Here is a 16,982-nt window from a genome sequence, read left to right as displayed (position 1 = left end):
TCTTGAAAAGAATGAATTTGCTGTCAAGTCTTATCTCCACCCCAGCTTGTCAAATGTACAATTTTTTTGTTTTTCTCTCAAGTAACCATAATTGCACAAAAAAAAATCTCAGTATGCATTGTGTCATTGAAAACTTCTACATCAGCTTCCTCCTACGGAAGATTCCACTGTTTAGGTGTCCACATTTAACCATTACACCAGTAGTTTTCATTGTGATAACTTCTAATGTTAGATGTACTGCAGCTTGCTTGTTCTACAATACCTTGGGTATTGATATCAGTCTGTACATTAGGACGGCTGAGAAGTCTGGGCAAACTAAGCGTGCATAGAATTATAGATTTTAGCTACCAAGTGCTGCTGTAGAGGTGTTCTGATACTGTGGGCATTGTAAGCCTGTCAACCTTTTTTTTAATAAATGGAGTGATTAGTATGGATATTAAGACAGCCAGCTACACATGAATGGCGATACCAGTCATCGGCGATAATATCCCTGAGCCAAAATGAATTTGCGCACATGTGGCTGATGTCATTACATTCTGTGTAATAACCTCACTTTAGGCCCATTTGTACATATGCAGCCAATGAGGTTCAAATGCTGAGTGCACTGACTCTTTAGCTGGGCAGCTCCACTATGGCTGGGGACAGACAGTACAGGCTTCTGGACTGGAGAAGTGGGAAGGACAAAGGAGTGCTGACAGCACTGAAGACTTTCTACCTACTGGCATTCAGCAATCACTATTTCACTGAATGCCAGAAGACTGGTCGCATAGTCTATCCTTCTCTTGGAATGCATAGCACTGGTAATTATATAGCATCGCCAGGTAGAATTTGTCTGCCTGTTCCTCTCGCCACCTAGTGGCTGGGTTCTTTTGGCAGCAATTTATAACTCTCACTCCAACTTTCCTAGCTGACGGAACTTCCCTCCTGGCTGTTTCTTTGACGTTCGTACAGTTCCTCATTGCAGGCAATCTTCAATTAAAACTTGGCTAATTGTAATAACGTTACTGAGAACGTAATTGAAGCACAACTTTCACAACCACTCTTCTGCCGTATGTCAAGTGATCAGCTTTCCTTTGTATCTGAATTGTATGTTAATAATTGATCATGAGTAAATTAAAAATGAGCAGAAGGCACGATTTTAAAAGGAAAAATTACAAATAAATTTCAGGATTGAGATAAGCAGATTTTGTTACTGTCCCAAAGAGATGAGGAGAGATTTGTTGCTGACATGAAGCTAGCTGCAATTGAACAAGGCAAAGGTAGCGTAATAGCCAAGTCATATATATACAATGCAAAAGTCATCAAGTTCACCAACATGGGTTACACGAACAGGAACCAAATCAAAGGGTTCACTCAAGATCAAGATCTTCATGGCAAAAATTTAAAAAATAGAATTAAGGAGAATAGAACAACACCAGGCTGACCAATCATCCTATAAGCTCCAAGCACAGACACTCTCACCAACCTGACCAAGTGAAATTTGCAGCCCAAAATTTCATCCCCACACCAAACAACTGATTGAAGCTTAAACCCAGCAATCCTCACCGCTCTCAACAAACTGGTACACAGACAGAGGTAGCGGCCCAAACAATTCTTTCCTCAAATTGGCTGAACCTTGGGCCCAGTCCAAAGAAGACTTTCCTCACACAAGTGAGCAAAGTAATAGCTTCTCAGAGCCTGCTTCAACATCAAAGTCTCCTTCGTGCCGAGGGACTGGCCGAAATAACTCCTCAAATACAGGTTTTCTCTGCCCCATTCTTGCTTCTCCAATCATTGATTTTTGTCTCAAAGATAGTAAGGACTGCTGATGCTGGAGTCCGAGTTAACACAGCGTGGAGCTGGAGGAACACAACAGGCCAGGTAGCATCAGAGCAGGAAAAATGATATTTTGGGTCGGGACCCTTCTTCAGAAATTGGGAGGGGGGGGGCCTTCAAAATCTCCCCATTCCCAAGACCAGCAACCCCCATCCCCGCCTCACTGATCTGTCCATCTTCCCTCTCATCTGTCTGCTCCTCCCACCTCACAGCCCAATCCCCACCACTACCTACCTACACTCACCATTATGAGCTTCATCCCCACCTCCCTGACCTGTCCATCTTCTCTCCTACCCTGTCTGCTCCACTATCTACCTATCATTGCCCCCCGCCCCCATTTTTGAAGAAGAGTGCCGACCCGAAATGTCAGCTTTCTTGCTCCTCTGATGCTGCCTGGCCTGCTGTGCTCCTCCAGTTGAACACTTAATGATTTTGTCTCAATAGGTGGCAAAATGGGGGACAGCTCCTTTCAGATTCTGCCCATGCACAGGAACCTACTGATCATCCTCATGATTCATATTCTCCCCTCCTGCCCCATCCCAGGGTTTTCAGGAAAAGAATTTACTCTGTCACCCCAATGTATTTACACTATCTCCCTCTAACCCAATTTTAGTCCATGTGCCCCTAAGATTAAGACTGCTACAGTCAAAACGCTTTCATGACAAAAATTGTGAATGTGATTAACTGATTCTGTCTACAGACCTTTTCAGAAATTTATTGACAGCAGACTGAGAAATAGATGGCAGATGAAATTGAATATGAAAGAATGAAGTGTGAGAGATGTACAGCCAGTGGATGTCTACATACTTTACAATATCACATTTTAGAGTTTGAATTTAACTAGATTTTAATCTGTGGGTATAAAAAGGAAATGAAGGAAAGGTTTGTGGGGCTGGCGGGGAGGGGTGTAAGAAAGAGGGAACAGTGGGTAGATGGTGGAAGGAGGCAAGAAAGAGAGGGGGAGGGGCAAGAAGAGAATTTATCTGCAATGCAGAGGTTTCTATGAGCTGATAGAATAAACACTGGACATGGTTATCTTGCTTTCAATTAGAACTATCAAGGTTTCTTTTTTACTGAAAGAAAAAAACCCATAGCTTGGGAAATAATTTCAGTTTGGAAAAATACTGGTTGACGTCAGATGCAAGGAACAGTTTTTCCAAGAGGAGGTGATTCACAGAAGTTAAGAAATGGGTTATCCCAGTGAAAGGGTTTGAATTTGTTAAGTTCCAGATCAGAAGAAAATGTTTGGTTAGAAGGGTTATTAGAAGCTGAAAAACCTCAGCTTAGTTGTGTGAAACTCAAGATAGAGACTATCAATCTTTCAAGACTGAGAAGTTAATGCAACAGTTCAAGTCAAAACTACAGATATGATAGGGCTGTTTTTCCTCATGTTTTTAAAACTGTAAAGGGATGCTGTTGGGCTAAATAGAAACTGTACTTTTAATTCGGTTTTGAAATCTTTCAAACTGTGTTGTATGTAAACGGCTAGATTTATTAACTTGTTTTCTTATTAAATTATAGAACAAAATATGATCCAGCAGGCAAGATTTGTCTGGGATGAGAACCATCCGGCCCTAAGAGGCAACAATTTCAGCAATGTATAAGTGAAATATGAAAACCATAAACGAGAACGCACTGATTTTAGCTGTACAAAGCAGGAAGACAAGCTGATAATGTACTTGGGGTGTGGGTTCAAAGACAAAAAAAGGGACCACAGTTATACAAGAAATAAAAGAACACCAAATTGCCTACCAGAAGCTGCTCGTTCTTTATGGTTTCCACTCCACTTCCCCATCTACTACCCACAGCCTGCAATTTTCCAAGACCAAAGATCTTTTTAACACAGCCTTAAAAATATTCAGTGATGGCATATCCATAATATCCGAGGAGTGGAGAAGTCCAAAAGTTTGGAACTCTTTAGAATTCCCTATTTTTGAAAGCTGTAGATTTTTCCATTGCTAAATATATACACATGACTAGTCAGTGGAATAGTTCTGATAAAAACAGTCTTGATGAAACACAGAGGGAGGAATAGGCCATTCAGCCCTTCAAGCTACTATTCAAAATCATGACCAATCATTTAATTCAGTACTCTGCCCCTGCATACTCCCTGTACTCCTGATCCCGTTAGCCCTAAAAAAAAAGGCTATCCAACTCCTTCTGGAAATCAATGTTTTGGCCCAACAGCTTTCTGTGAGAATGAATTCCACAGGCTCACCACGCACTGGGTGAAGAAATTTCTCAGCTGTCCAAAACAGCCTATTCCATAACCTCAAACTGTGAATCCTGGTTCTAGACTCCCCAGTCATCAGGAATACATTTCCAGCATTTATTCCATCCAGCTCTTAGAAGCCTATGCAGTTTTCAATGACAGTACCCATTCCCATTCATCTAAACGCCAGTGAATTATTGTCCCAACCTACTGAGTCCCTCTTCATACCCCAGTCCTGCCACCCCAAGAATCAGTCTTGTAATCTTTGTTGCACTGCCTCCAAAGCCATAACATTCTTCAGGTAAGGAGAACAAAGCTGCACACAACAGAGTGAGATCTCAACAAGGCCCCATACAACTGCATTGAGACATTCTTGCTCCTTTACTCAAATCCTCTTCGTATGAAGGTCAAAATATCATTTGTCTTTCTCAATGACTGCTGCAGGACATCCAGGTCTCATTACAACTCTTCCTTTCTTAATCTACTGCCATTCAGAAAACAACTTGCTTTCCTGGTTTTGCTACCAAAGTGGATAATCTCACATTTATCCACATTATCAATATGTTTGCCCACTCATTCAACTTGCTAGTCATACTGCAGCATCTCTGCATCCTCCTCACAGCTCACCTTTCCACCCTGCTTTTGTCACCTGCAAACTTGGGAGATATTACATTTAGTTCCCTCATCTAAATCATTAATATATATTGTGAATAGCTGGGGTCCAAGCACTGATCTCTATGGTAGCCCTCTCGTCACTGGCTACCACTTGGAAAATGATCTTTGTATTCCTACTCATTTCCTGCCTGCCAACCAGTTCTCCATTCATGTTTAGTACACTATTCCCAAAATAATCTCTTACATGGGACTTGATCAAAAGCCTTTTGAAAGTCACAAGTAAATTACCTCCACTGGTTCCTCCTTATCAACTTTCCTACTTACAGCCTCAAAAAATTTCAGTAAATTTGTCAAGTGGAATTTCCGTTTGATAAATCCATGCTGACTCTATTCAATCCTGTCACTGTTTTCCAAGCACTCTGCTATCAAATCTTTAATAATGCACTCAAGCCTTCTTGCCCCACTACCAATGATGTCTGGCCAATCAGTTTAAAATTCTACTTTCTCTCTACCCCCCACTTTCAAAATAAATAATGGGATTACATTATCGATCCTCCAAGAGTGTTACAATCTGCAAAATCAGCTGTTTCTCTCTACAGATGCTAAACTGATACTATAGTGTTGTACACTATAACTGACTAACTGATAGTAGCTAGAAAACTGACAATTGGTTTTGAGCACTTTTACAAGACCAACAGGATGGCAGGGGTCTAATCAGAAATGAATTACCAGCTATTCAGGATAAATGAAACTAACGACAAGAAAATGGATGACCTTGGAGAATATTCCCTTCAAAGACAGGAGAATTGAAGGAACATCTAGAAAACAATGCTCAAGTGAGACAACGTAGATGGAAGTCACCATTTCTAGGAACGGAACTTTAACGTAAAAGACAAATTTCTTCAAGACTAGAATAAGATAGTCCAGAAACATAGCAGCACTATCAACAGCAGTCTTTATAAAAACAACTTTTAAAAGTACACGTAGTTTAAAAAAAACAAAAAAGGACAAGGGCCAAGATATAGGAGTTGGTATGGCCAACAAATACTGCAGAGTAGGTTTAATTGGCAATCAACTTAAAACTAAGATGGTGGTTTGAAAAGATCAAAAAAGTAGGATCTATTGCACAAGAATGCTACAATAACGTGGATAAATGGAGACAAGGCTCAGTAATACACAGATCAGTTCCAGACTGTCAGTAACTCAAACCTGATCACAACAGGAATCATACAGAAATTTGATAACTTCTAATAGACAAAAAAAAATTAAACTGCAGCTAGACTAGAAGTGCAATATTTGAAGAGAATAAAAATAGAAATTGCTGGAAAAGCTCAGCAAGTCTGGCAGCATCTATGGAGAGACAAAGTTAATGTTTCGAGTCAAGTGCCACTTCCTCAGAAAGGGATCACTCCTTTAGGTTTAAAAGTTAGGACTGGCATCCAGATAAGACCAAGCGCTAAAATATTTAACTGCACACTACTATACAGTTCTGAACAGGTGTTATGTTGGGCTGGAAAAATTTACTCCACTTCTGCCATCACAGAGGTTGTCAGGACTGCACTTGCGTTTTACGTCAGATCTCCTGCAGTACTTTGCTGTTAAGCTACACAATACCACTGAGTAGTCTTAAAACTTGTCTGTCTTGGCCATGGGACAAAAACAAAACAAGGATGGTGTGTGCGCATGCGTGCGCCCGCATGCATATAAGGTGGAAGAGAGGAGAGGTTTACTCTGGCAAACTTGATTAGTTCAAGATGCCCAACACTTAAACATGGCAACTTCTCACAAAAGAAATTAACACTTTATTCCTCCACATTCCTGTATTTGTGACAAGTATCTATTTATCCCTCACTTACCATCTGTGGATCATTGGATCTGCTCACCCAACCAGAAATAAGTTTCAGGGTTTCTCTTTTTACTGTTCGCATACTTCTAATCAGGGGCTGTTTTGTAACCATATCACCTATAAATATAACAGACATCAATAAAAATAATGCCTTGCAGAGAGACATTGTTCTGTTAAACAACACAACTACTTTGTACAGATATTTTCACAGTGACATTTCTACACAGAGAAATTGCAGCCAAAAAATAAGCTCCCCTACAAATCTAATAATATACAAACTCTGGTCATTCAGCTGAAATTTACCAAGATATATTTAACTCACATCAGAGATTATCAGATTACAAGAGTCAGAGACAACATACTTCTACAAACATTAAGTGCCTGACCGTCCTCTCAAACCCTTTAAATTTGGAAAGCATTGTATTCTAGGCATTGGATCTTAATTAGTATTAACATTAGTTTATAGAAATTTAAACCGCAACTTTCCTTTTAGAGTAATAAATTCCAATATTCTGATAAGCATTTTAAAAGAAAGCAGCAAAACAATTAAGAAATCATGCAACTTTTGTATTTATATAACTTGTAAAGCAATTTATCCTACGACGAATACATCATTCATATTAAACAAGCCTTTCTTAAAGAAAAGGAAAAAAATTCAACCAACCATTTGTTTGGATTGCTGCTGAAATATTTTCACTGAGGCACTTGTATACGTTTAACATATCCAGATATATTCGACCAAGCTGAATGACAAATGGGTGACCAACTGCTTTGCAGGCTCGAACATTAGTTTTCAGAATACTGCCAAGCTGTTTTACAGTTTCAGGATCCTTGAGAATGTCAACATTCTACAACAGAATTGGGGGGAGAAGAGGAAAAAAAAATAAATCAGACAACTGGTTTGGATGATATACTACCTGGGGTTCCTGACTTAACTTAAGAACAAGTGAAAAAACTGTCAAAAACTAGACAGACAATTTCAACATGTTTCAATGTTCCACTGGGAAAGTTAATGCGTTCTGAAATATTGGCAACTGTGAAATTGATAGTTGGGACTAGGCCTGAAAACATTTGTTCAGTTTAAATAAAAAGCACTCTAAATACAGCCTGTCAATGCTTTCATACAGAATATATAGCTCATCCTAGATTAAGAATTATCTCAAAATATATTGTTCACTGGAGGAGGTCAGAAAGAAGATACTTTATTTTGTCAAAGGCAACAAGTGCTGGATCATCATTGCAATGCACACAGAACAAAATTAGAGGATTTAAATAAGGCTGAGTATACATAAAAGTTACTACATAATAAACACAATGCTCATAAAACAACTTCAAAACAGAATTAGTTTGAAGGTTAATATATTCTTTAGAAGTTTTTTTTCCCCTTAGAGCATACTGTTCAATGAATAAATCTGGAATATGAAGCTAGTTTCCATAATGATGACTGTAAAACTACCACATATTGTAAAAACTCATTTGGTTCATTAGTGTTCTTCAGGGAAAGAAATGTGCTGCATGCAAATGAAGACCAAAGCAACATGGATGACTAAACTACCCTCTGAAAAGGTATGGTGAGCCATTCCAATTCAAGGGTAATTAGTGATAGGCAACAAATGCCAGAGAAACACTCATCCCACGACTGAAAGGAATAAATGCTAAATGGCCTCACCAATGTTCTGTACAGCCGCAACATGGTTCCCAACTCCAACACTCAATGCACTGACCAACAAAGGCAAGCATTGTAAAAGCCCTCTTCACCACCCTATCTATCTGCAATGCTACTTTCAAGGGAATATTCACCTGTACCCCGAGATGTCTTTGTTTGGCAACACTCCCCAGGGCCCTCCATTAATATTACAAATCCTGCCCTGGTTTGCCTTACCAAAATGCAACACCTCACATTTATCTAAACTAAACTCCATTTGCCAATCCTTGGTCTCGTATTCTTGAGATAGCCTTCTTCACTATCCACTACACCACCAATTTTGGTATCATCTGCAAACTTACTGACAATTCCTTCTTTATTCACAAAGCAGTCTTTGGACTGTGGGAGGAAAGTGAAGCACCTAGCAGAAACCCATGCAGACACTGGGAGAACGTGCAAACTCCACAGAGACAGTGACCCAAGGATAGAATTGGGTCCCTGGCATTATGAGGCAGCAGTGCTGACCAGTGAGCTACCACGCCACCCAGTGTACATCACTTCCATGAAGACAATCGGTAATGGCACATAGACCACACTAATGAGAATTGGATTTATTTTGGTAAACTATGGTTGATGCTTGAAAGTCTAGAAATTCATGATTTCTGCACAAGATAATTCAGTACAGGAGGATATAAAAAAATCCCAGTCTTTCTTATTTTAGTGATTCTAATTGCACATTTCTTCTTTGCTGTCTTCTTTCCAGTCTCCATAAAATTAGGTAGGGGACAATTTTTTAAAAAAATTCTGTATCAGGATCACTACAAAATTCAATCGACTGTCTCCGACAGTAAGCTTTTCTTTTCTGCAAAATTCATGCCTTAAAATAAAAATTGTTATTCAGTGAATCACAAGGAAAGCTCAATAAATGCAAGTAAAAAAAGGAAAAAATCAGCAAGGACATGGGTGAAGAGGAAACATTTATATAAAGTATAATGTTAGGGCCCTGGGGAGTGTTGCCAAGCAAAGACACATACAGGTACATATGAATATTCCCTTGAAAGGTGCAACATCAAGTATGCCATTCCAATTACTCTGGTTTAAAAATACTACTGAATTTCAAGATTCACACTTTCCTGTCAAGAATAAAAGTACACTTATAATTTAAGAAACTAAATGAACGATTAAACTTTCCAATATTTAAATCAAAAACCATTACTTACTTTAGTTGCCTGCTGAATTATACTGTCCCAGACCTGATTTGGAAGCATCATATATTTTTCTATTAAATGTTCTTGAACAGCCTGGTCAGTCTGAGCACCTATCATATAGCCAACTGCTTCATAAAATGTGTGAACCTATTGACCATGAAAGTATAAACTTTAAAAATATTGTTAAACCAAAGTATTCTAAAAAGGAAATCGAAATCATTTGCACATTTGCCTTTCGATCGGCATTTTTATAAACTGTCAAATTTTCTAAATTTTTTTTCCAAACCAATAAGTAACCTTACCTGCTGTGGCTGAAGATCACAGATTATCGTATTTATATTATTCAGGATCTCATCAATGAATGGCATTACTTCACCAACTTGGACCTGAACAAAGTGGCGACGACATTTTTGTGCAATTTTAATGAAAGTATCACAAGCCATGTCTTGAACGCCATCATGGGTTTCTAAGTTGGTAAATCAAAAACACTTAAAAAACTCACTGTCTGACCCAAGTTTTTTTTGGCATAAAATGCTCAAGTCTCAAAAATCAAATGCAATTTATTCAGGAACAATAGATCATTCTTACTATGCCTTAGTAAAAAGGCTACAATACTACATCAGGAGCAGATGAAGTTCATGCAATGTCACCTTGCCAAGATCAGTGTCATCTCAAAACTGAAAAAAGTTTTGTTTCAAGTCCTACTCTTCAGCAGGACGATGTTACAGAAGTTAACTTTTAGCTTAAGACTAATGAAAGAGTACCACATCATCGCAGGAGCTGTTAAATCAAGAACCCATCTGTCTATTTAGTAGTTTACTGAAGCAAGAATAGTAATTGCCGGAAAAGCTCAGCAGGTCTGGCAGCATCTGTGGAAAGAAAACAGGGTTAACATTTATAGGTCCAGTGGTCTTTCCTCAGTTTCCTGAAATAGCAAGACTGAGGTACGAAGAGAGATTAGTTCAGTGAAGACTACATGATGACTAGAGTGTAGAAGAATGTGGGGGTTGGGGTAGAGGAGGAGGTAAGATCATATAGCAACAACATTTTAACAGAACTAGACAGTGTAAATGCAGGAAAGATGTTCCAAACAACCACTGAGCCCAGAACCAGGGGCACAGTTTAAAAATATAGGACAGGCCTTTTAGATTGCAAAGCAGAGAAATTTCTTCACCCAGAGAGTAGAAAACCTGTGAAGTTCTGTCATAGAAAGTAGCTGAGGTCAAAACAGTGAATGTTTATGGGGCGGGGGGGGAAGAGAGTTAGATAATAGTTCTTATGGCTAAAGGGATCAAAACATTCATGGAGAAAGCAGGAACAGGGTATAGAGTTGGATAATCAGCCGTGATAATGAATAGTGGGGGGATTAGCCTATACCTGTTGAAATTTACTACGCTTGTAGATCTGCTTTAGTTTTTAAAAAATGACAATGCCAGACAGATTGGTTTACTTGTGAAAGGACGACACCAGTCAAGGTAAATAATCCACTCCTCTTTCAAAAGGGTAAAAGAAATTCTTACTTTCAAATAGTGCATAAATAGAAACTACATATTTCACGACAAACAGATTGTTCCCTTAATCTACATCTTCAAAGAATACTGTGAATCCAATTGTAAAATTAATGATTCAGATGGAATTAGTGAATTTATCATATAGCTGCAGCGAATCTTTTATATATGCACTTTTAAAAAACTGGTGTTTCTTCCTTTTCCAATGTAATAAACTTACCATGCATAAATTCAAAGAGTTTGTTTACAACAGTCTTTAAAAACTTCCAGTGAGCTCTCAAGAAACGTGGGTACTGACCCACAATATACATGATATTGGAAGCAATAATAGCTTTGTTGTCTTTACCCCTTTTCTGCTCACACAGTCCTAAAAGATCCTGCAAAGTTAAGAGAATAAATATTACAACTTCATTCCAAACAGAAAATGAGGGGATTTAGGCACTAAATTCAAAAATTTGTTTGCGACAGAAAAATAAACGGTATATAAGCAGCAATTAACAACATTCCTTTATCACCAGATAGGATGTTAGAAACCACAGTCTTCCAATTTGTGTCATTTATTCATGGGATCGGGACATCACTGACTGAACCAGCATGTGTGTCCATCCCTAGATCCCCTTGAGAAGATGGTAGTGAGGTTGCCTTCTTGAAAACACTGCAGTTCATTTGCTGAAGACCCCTACAATGCTGACAGGGTGGGAGTTTGAGGATTTTGACCCAGCCACAAAAAGGTACAGCAATGTATTTTCAAGTCAAGTCCGAACAGTGAGTGACTTGCAGGTGCTCACATGTACTTGTTGCCCTTGTCCCTCTAGATGATAGTGATTATAGGTTTGTAGGTGCTGTCTAATATACCCTTACTGTTAACTAAGATGATTTTAAAAGTGTTGAGCCGATCATTGGAATGAAGGCTGAAGGAGAAACAGTGAATTTAATTATTTTCTCCTTAGAATTGCTTTTAATTGTTATAATTGTCCACGTACATGAAATCAACAAGTTAGGACACAGAGAACAATTTGGACCAAAACAAAAACCAAAAGAACTGCAGATGCTGTTTATCAGAGACAAAAATAGAAATTGCCGGAAAAGCTCAGGAGGTCTGGCAGCACCTGTGGAGAGAAACAAGTGCTAACGTTTCAGACTGAGTGAAGGTCAGGGTTGTGAGGAAAGGTCACTTAATCTGAAATGTTAACTTTCATTTCTCTCCACAGATACTACCAGACCTGCTGAGTTTTTCCCAGCAATTTCTACTTTTGTCTCTGATATACAGCATCTGCAGTTCTTTTGGTTTTTCTTTTTAAAGATCAATATTCTATTTCATTCATAAATCGCTTCCAAACTGTTTTAGACAAAAAAAGGACTTGCTGGAATAGCTCAGCAGGTTTGGCAGCATCTGTGGAGAGAAATGAGAGTTAACATTTCGGATTAAGTGACCTTTCCTCAGAACCCTGACCTTCACTCAATACGAAACATTTAACGCTTGTTTCTCTCCACAGGTGCTCAGCTTTTCCAGCAATTCCAATTTTTTTGTCCAAAACAATTTGGAAGCAATTATAAAGTGAAATAGAATATTAATCTTTATTGAGAGATGGATGAAGTGTTAAAATAGGGACATTTGGCAGGAGAAAAGGCATCTGTAAGTCAAATTCAACTGGGATAAAGTCAAGTGAAAATGGAAGACAGAAAAAAAGAAAGAGTAGGAGTCTGAAGGTAGATGGAAGGTAGGTTAGAAATTTCTTTTTGAAAGCGTTTGGTACTATTTAAAAAGGTATATACTTCAATGCAAGGAGTACAGTAAATACAATAGCCAAGTTGAGGGCAGATAGAAACGCTGCATTATGTTACCACAAGTATTACAGAAACTTGACTTGAGGGGGGACGGGAATGACAGCTCCTGACTAAAGAATTTTCAGATAAGCGAGACGGGATAAGAAAGTAATGGGTTTTGATCAATGGAACAATTATCAGAAGGAGTAGTATGCAAGATGGAATAAATTAGTCGATAAGGATTGAATTAAAAGGAACTAACTGAAACAATGGAGATCAATAAGCTCAGTTGGCTGTATGGCTGGTTGCAGAGACGCAATGACAAAACATTGTGGGTTCAATTCCTACACTAGCTATGGTTACCATAAAGATTCTGCTTTCTCAACTTTGCCCCTCACCTTGGCATGGTGACTGTCAGGTTAATCTCACTCACAATCATCTGAGGACAGAGCAGCCCTAGGACTCTCTGGGGCTATGGTAACTTTACATTTCACTAAGGGGAAAAAATAGGGGCAGTCACACTTTTGAGAACGTACTATAAACCTCCACAGTCAGAGGCAGATAGAAGAGAAAATACCTACGTGAATCTTGGAGAAGTGCAAGAACAGTACGATTTTAAGTACCCCGATACTGACTGAGATTATTTTAGTTTGAGATGAATTGACAGAGCACATTTCTAGGTGTGCATTCAGGAGACTTTATTTAGCATGTGGTAATACCAGCAAAAGGAGATGCAGAAAGTTCTGAAGGGTCACTATTCTCAAGAATGTTAACTTTGCTTTCCATCCAGGCGTGCAGTGTTTCTCCAGTAACTTCTGTCTTTTATTTGAGATCTTCAGCACCCGCACTTCTTTATTTTACTTAAGAGAAGCTGTAGCTTGGGACTTAGTTTCATGAAATGACATTGAGCAGGTCAAAAAAAGTGTGCCAGTGGCAGAGCACTTTGGTTGTTGTCCTCACAATCCAGACAGCTTTAACATAACCACAGAAAAGGGCAAAGATAGAGCAGGAGTTCAAAATTAGGGCAATACTAATTTTACTAAGCTGAATGATTTAGCAAAAGTTGAGTGGTAACAGCTATCTGAAGGTAAATCAGTGTTACAGCAGTGATAGGCACACAAGGGATGACACACAAAGTGTTAATTGTGAACATCTCTCAGAAAAAGTGGTGAGATGGCCAAATCTACAGACCACCAGATGTGAAGAAATTTAAAGACAGAAGGAAAAATGTTTGCCACAGAGAACTTGATAATAAAAAAATGTTGCAAGTATAGAGTATGGACAGGTAAAATCAAACAGCAAATTAAGGTAGCAAACAAAAAAGCACAGGAAGATATTGACAAGCAAATCTAAAGGTAAAATCAGAACACAGGAGAACAAGGGAACAGCAGGGCACATAAAAGTCCAAAGCAGTAGCCTTTGTAAAGAGGCAAATGTTGTAGTACAGCTCTCAGTGAAAAGTTTTATTTCTGTCTTCACAAAGAGTGGGACGATGCATTAGTTCTCAGTTCTGGAAGAGTGTGAAGTATTCGGTGCAATAAAAATTGGACATTAAGAAGAATGAGTGGGACGAGCACACATTAAGAGCAGTAAACCATGATGTTCACATGCAATGTACTCCAGACTGTTAAGAGGTTAGGGAGGAAATAGTGAAAGGTCTAACCATTTTCCAATTCTCAATGGATTTGATGCGGTGTCAGAGGCTTGGAGAACTAACATTGCACCTTTGTTTGAAAAGGAAGCAAGGGACAGACCCAAAAGTACAAGTCTGTCAGTCTAAACTTAGTACAGGACTGAGAAAATTATTGGAATCAATCGAGGGGGTGCATACACTGTGATTTAGAAAGGATCAAGGAGAGTCAGCTGAACTTGACATGGGAAAGCCCATGACTGACTGACTGACGACTTTTTTGGAATAGTTACAAGCAGAATTGATGAGGTTAGTGCCATCTCTGGGGTCTATAAAGGTTTTACCAAGGCTTTTGACAAGGTCCAACATGGCAGACAAGTTGAAAAAGTGCTGGGGAATGCAGCAAGCTGAATACAAATTTGTCTCAGTGGGAGGAACAAAGGATAACAGAAAAGATCAATTTTGCAGACAATATGAAATTGGCAGTGTGGCTGATAGTGAGATGGCTAGCTGTAGATTGCAAGAAGATCTTAGTGGACTGCTTAGGTGGACAGAAAAGTCGCAGGTGAAATTCAACCCAGAAATGTAAAGGTGATCCATTTGGAGTAGTCAAACAAAGCAAGATAATGGATAACTATTAAAAACTGGAGAGGAAATGAGGAATTTCAGAGTAAGTGTCCACATGCACCTGAAGATAGCAGAATAGGTTAATAGGGTGGTTAAGGTGCCATCAGCAATCCCTTCTTACATGAGCTGAGGTACAGAATATTTGAGAAAGGAGGTAACGCTGGAACTGTATAAATCATTAATTAGGCCACACTTGAGGACTGCGTGCAGTTCTGGTCACCGCACTACACTTAATTCCACTCGAGAAAGCAGACTAGAGATTTACATAAATGGTGCTGTGAAGACTAGAAAAACGCAATTATGGAGGAGAAATTGGTTGACTGAGATTGTTTCTCCTTTTACAAAAGGAGGCTGAGGGGAGATCTGATTGAGAAGTACAAAACCATAAGAGGCCTGAACAGTGTAGATGGGAAGGACATACTTATCTTAGCAGAGGACAGTGGCTAGCAAGTGCAGATTTAACGTGATTGACAGAAAGATCATAGGATAGATTAAGAAAAATATTTTATCTGAAAGGGTGAAGGAAGTCTGGAACATATTGCTTGAAAAGTCAAAGAGGGAGAACTTGAGCCTTTAAAGAAAAATGCCTGTATATGCATCTCAGGAGTTATAAACTGCAGCGCAATGGACTAAAAACCGGAAAAAGTGAGATTAGACTGGGTGATGCATTTTTCTCAGCTGGTGTCGGTAAGACAGAATGTGCAGTCTCTTTCTGTGTTATAAATGGTATATAATTTTCAAGTGTTTTTACAACAGTTCAGGGCTTTGATAAGAAAGCACCATGAGTACAGAGTGGATAATAAAATGTGAGGCTGGATGAACACAGCAGGCCAAGCAGCATCTCAGGAGCACAAAAGCTGACGTTTCGGGCCTAGACCCTTCATCAGAGAGGGGGATGGGGGGAGGGAACTGGAATAAATAGGGAGAGAGGGGGAGGCGGACCGAAGATGGAGAGTAAAGAAGATAGGTGGAGAGGGTGTAGGTGGGGAGGTAGGGAGGGGATAGGTCAGTCCAGGGAAGACGGACAGGTCAAGGAGGTGGGATGAGGTTAGTAGGTAGCTGGGGGTGCGGCTTGGGGTGGGAGGAAGGGATGGGTGAGAGGAAGAACCGGTTAGGGAGGCAGAGACAGGTTGGACTGGTTTTGGGATGCAGTGGGTGGGGGGGAAGAGCTGGGCTGGTTGTGTGGTGCAGTGGGGGGAGGGGATGAACTGGGCTGGTTTAGGGATGCAGTGGGGGAAGGGGAGATTTTGAAACTGGTGAAGTCCACATTGATACCATATGGCTGCAGGGTTCCCAGGCGGAATATGAGTTGCTGTTCCTGCAACCTTCGGGTGGCATCATTGTGGCAGTGCAGGAGGCCCATGATGGACATGTCATCAAGAGAATGGGAGGGGGAGTGGAAATGGTTTGCGACTGGGAGGTGCAGTTGTTTGTTGCGAACTGAGCGGAGGTGTTCTGCAAAGCGGTCCCCAAGCCTCCGCTTGGTTTCCCCAATGTAGAGAAAGCCGCACCGGGTACAGTGGATGCAGTATACCACATTGGCAGATGTGCAGGTGAACCTCTGCTTAATGTGGAATGTCGTCTTGGGGCCTGGGATGGGGGTGAGGGAGGAGGTGTGGGGACAAGTGTAGCATTTCCTGCGGTTGCAGGGGAAGGTGCCGGGTGTGGTGGGGTTGGAGGGCAGTGTGGAGCGAACAAGGGAGTCACGGAGAGAGTGGTCTCTCTGGAAAGCAGACAGGGGTGGGGATGGAAAAATGTCTTGGGTGGTGGGGTCGGATTGTAAATGGCGGAAGTGTCGGAGGATAATGCGTTGTATCCGGAGGTTGGTAGGGTGGTGTGTGAGAACGAGGGGGATCCTCTTGGGGCGGTTGTGGCGGGGGCGGGGTGTGAGGGATGTGTCGCGGGAAATGCGGGAGACGCGGTCAAGGGCGTTCTCAATCACCGTGGGGGGGAAGTTGCGGTCCTTAAAGAACTTGGACATCTGGGATGTGCGGGAGTGGAATGTCTTATCGTGGGAGCAGATGCGGCGGAGGCGGAGGAATTGGGAATAGGGGATGGAATTTTTGCAGGAGGATGGGTGGGAGGAGGTGTATTCTAGGTAGCTGTGGG

At 40.3% G+C, this 16,982-nt stretch overlaps 1 protein-coding gene across 5 annotated transcripts in view; it reads right to left on the bottom strand.

The window, feature by feature from the left end:
• Window positions 1-16,982, bottom strand: part of LOC125455092 (exportin-1) — a 72,800-nt gene that overhangs the window by 20,674 nt on the left and 35,144 nt on the right. For all 5 annotated transcript variants that reach the window (XM_048536644.1, XM_048536646.2, XM_048536643.1 and 2 more), the window contains 5 exons: window positions 11,070-11,226; window positions 9,644-9,807; window positions 9,354-9,488; window positions 7,153-7,336; window positions 6,499-6,605 (listed from right to left, as the gene is read on the bottom strand). In XM_048536644.1, the coding sequence (XP_048392601.1) occupies window positions 6,499-6,605; window positions 7,153-7,336; window positions 9,354-9,488; window positions 9,644-9,807; window positions 11,070-11,226 (747 nt within the window). The remainder of the gene's footprint in view (window positions 1-6,498; window positions 6,606-7,152; window positions 7,337-9,353; window positions 9,489-9,643; window positions 9,808-11,069; window positions 11,227-16,982) is intronic.

Source organism: Stegostoma tigrinum, chromosome 9, assembly GCF_030684315.1.
Source record: "Stegostoma tigrinum isolate sSteTig4 chromosome 9, sSteTig4.hap1, whole genome shotgun sequence".
Lineage (NCBI taxonomy): Eukaryota > Metazoa > Chordata > Chondrichthyes > Orectolobiformes > Stegostomatidae > Stegostoma > Stegostoma tigrinum.
The sequence above is the reverse complement of the archived record's forward strand: the minus strand, read 5'-3'. Positions and strand labels throughout refer to the sequence as shown.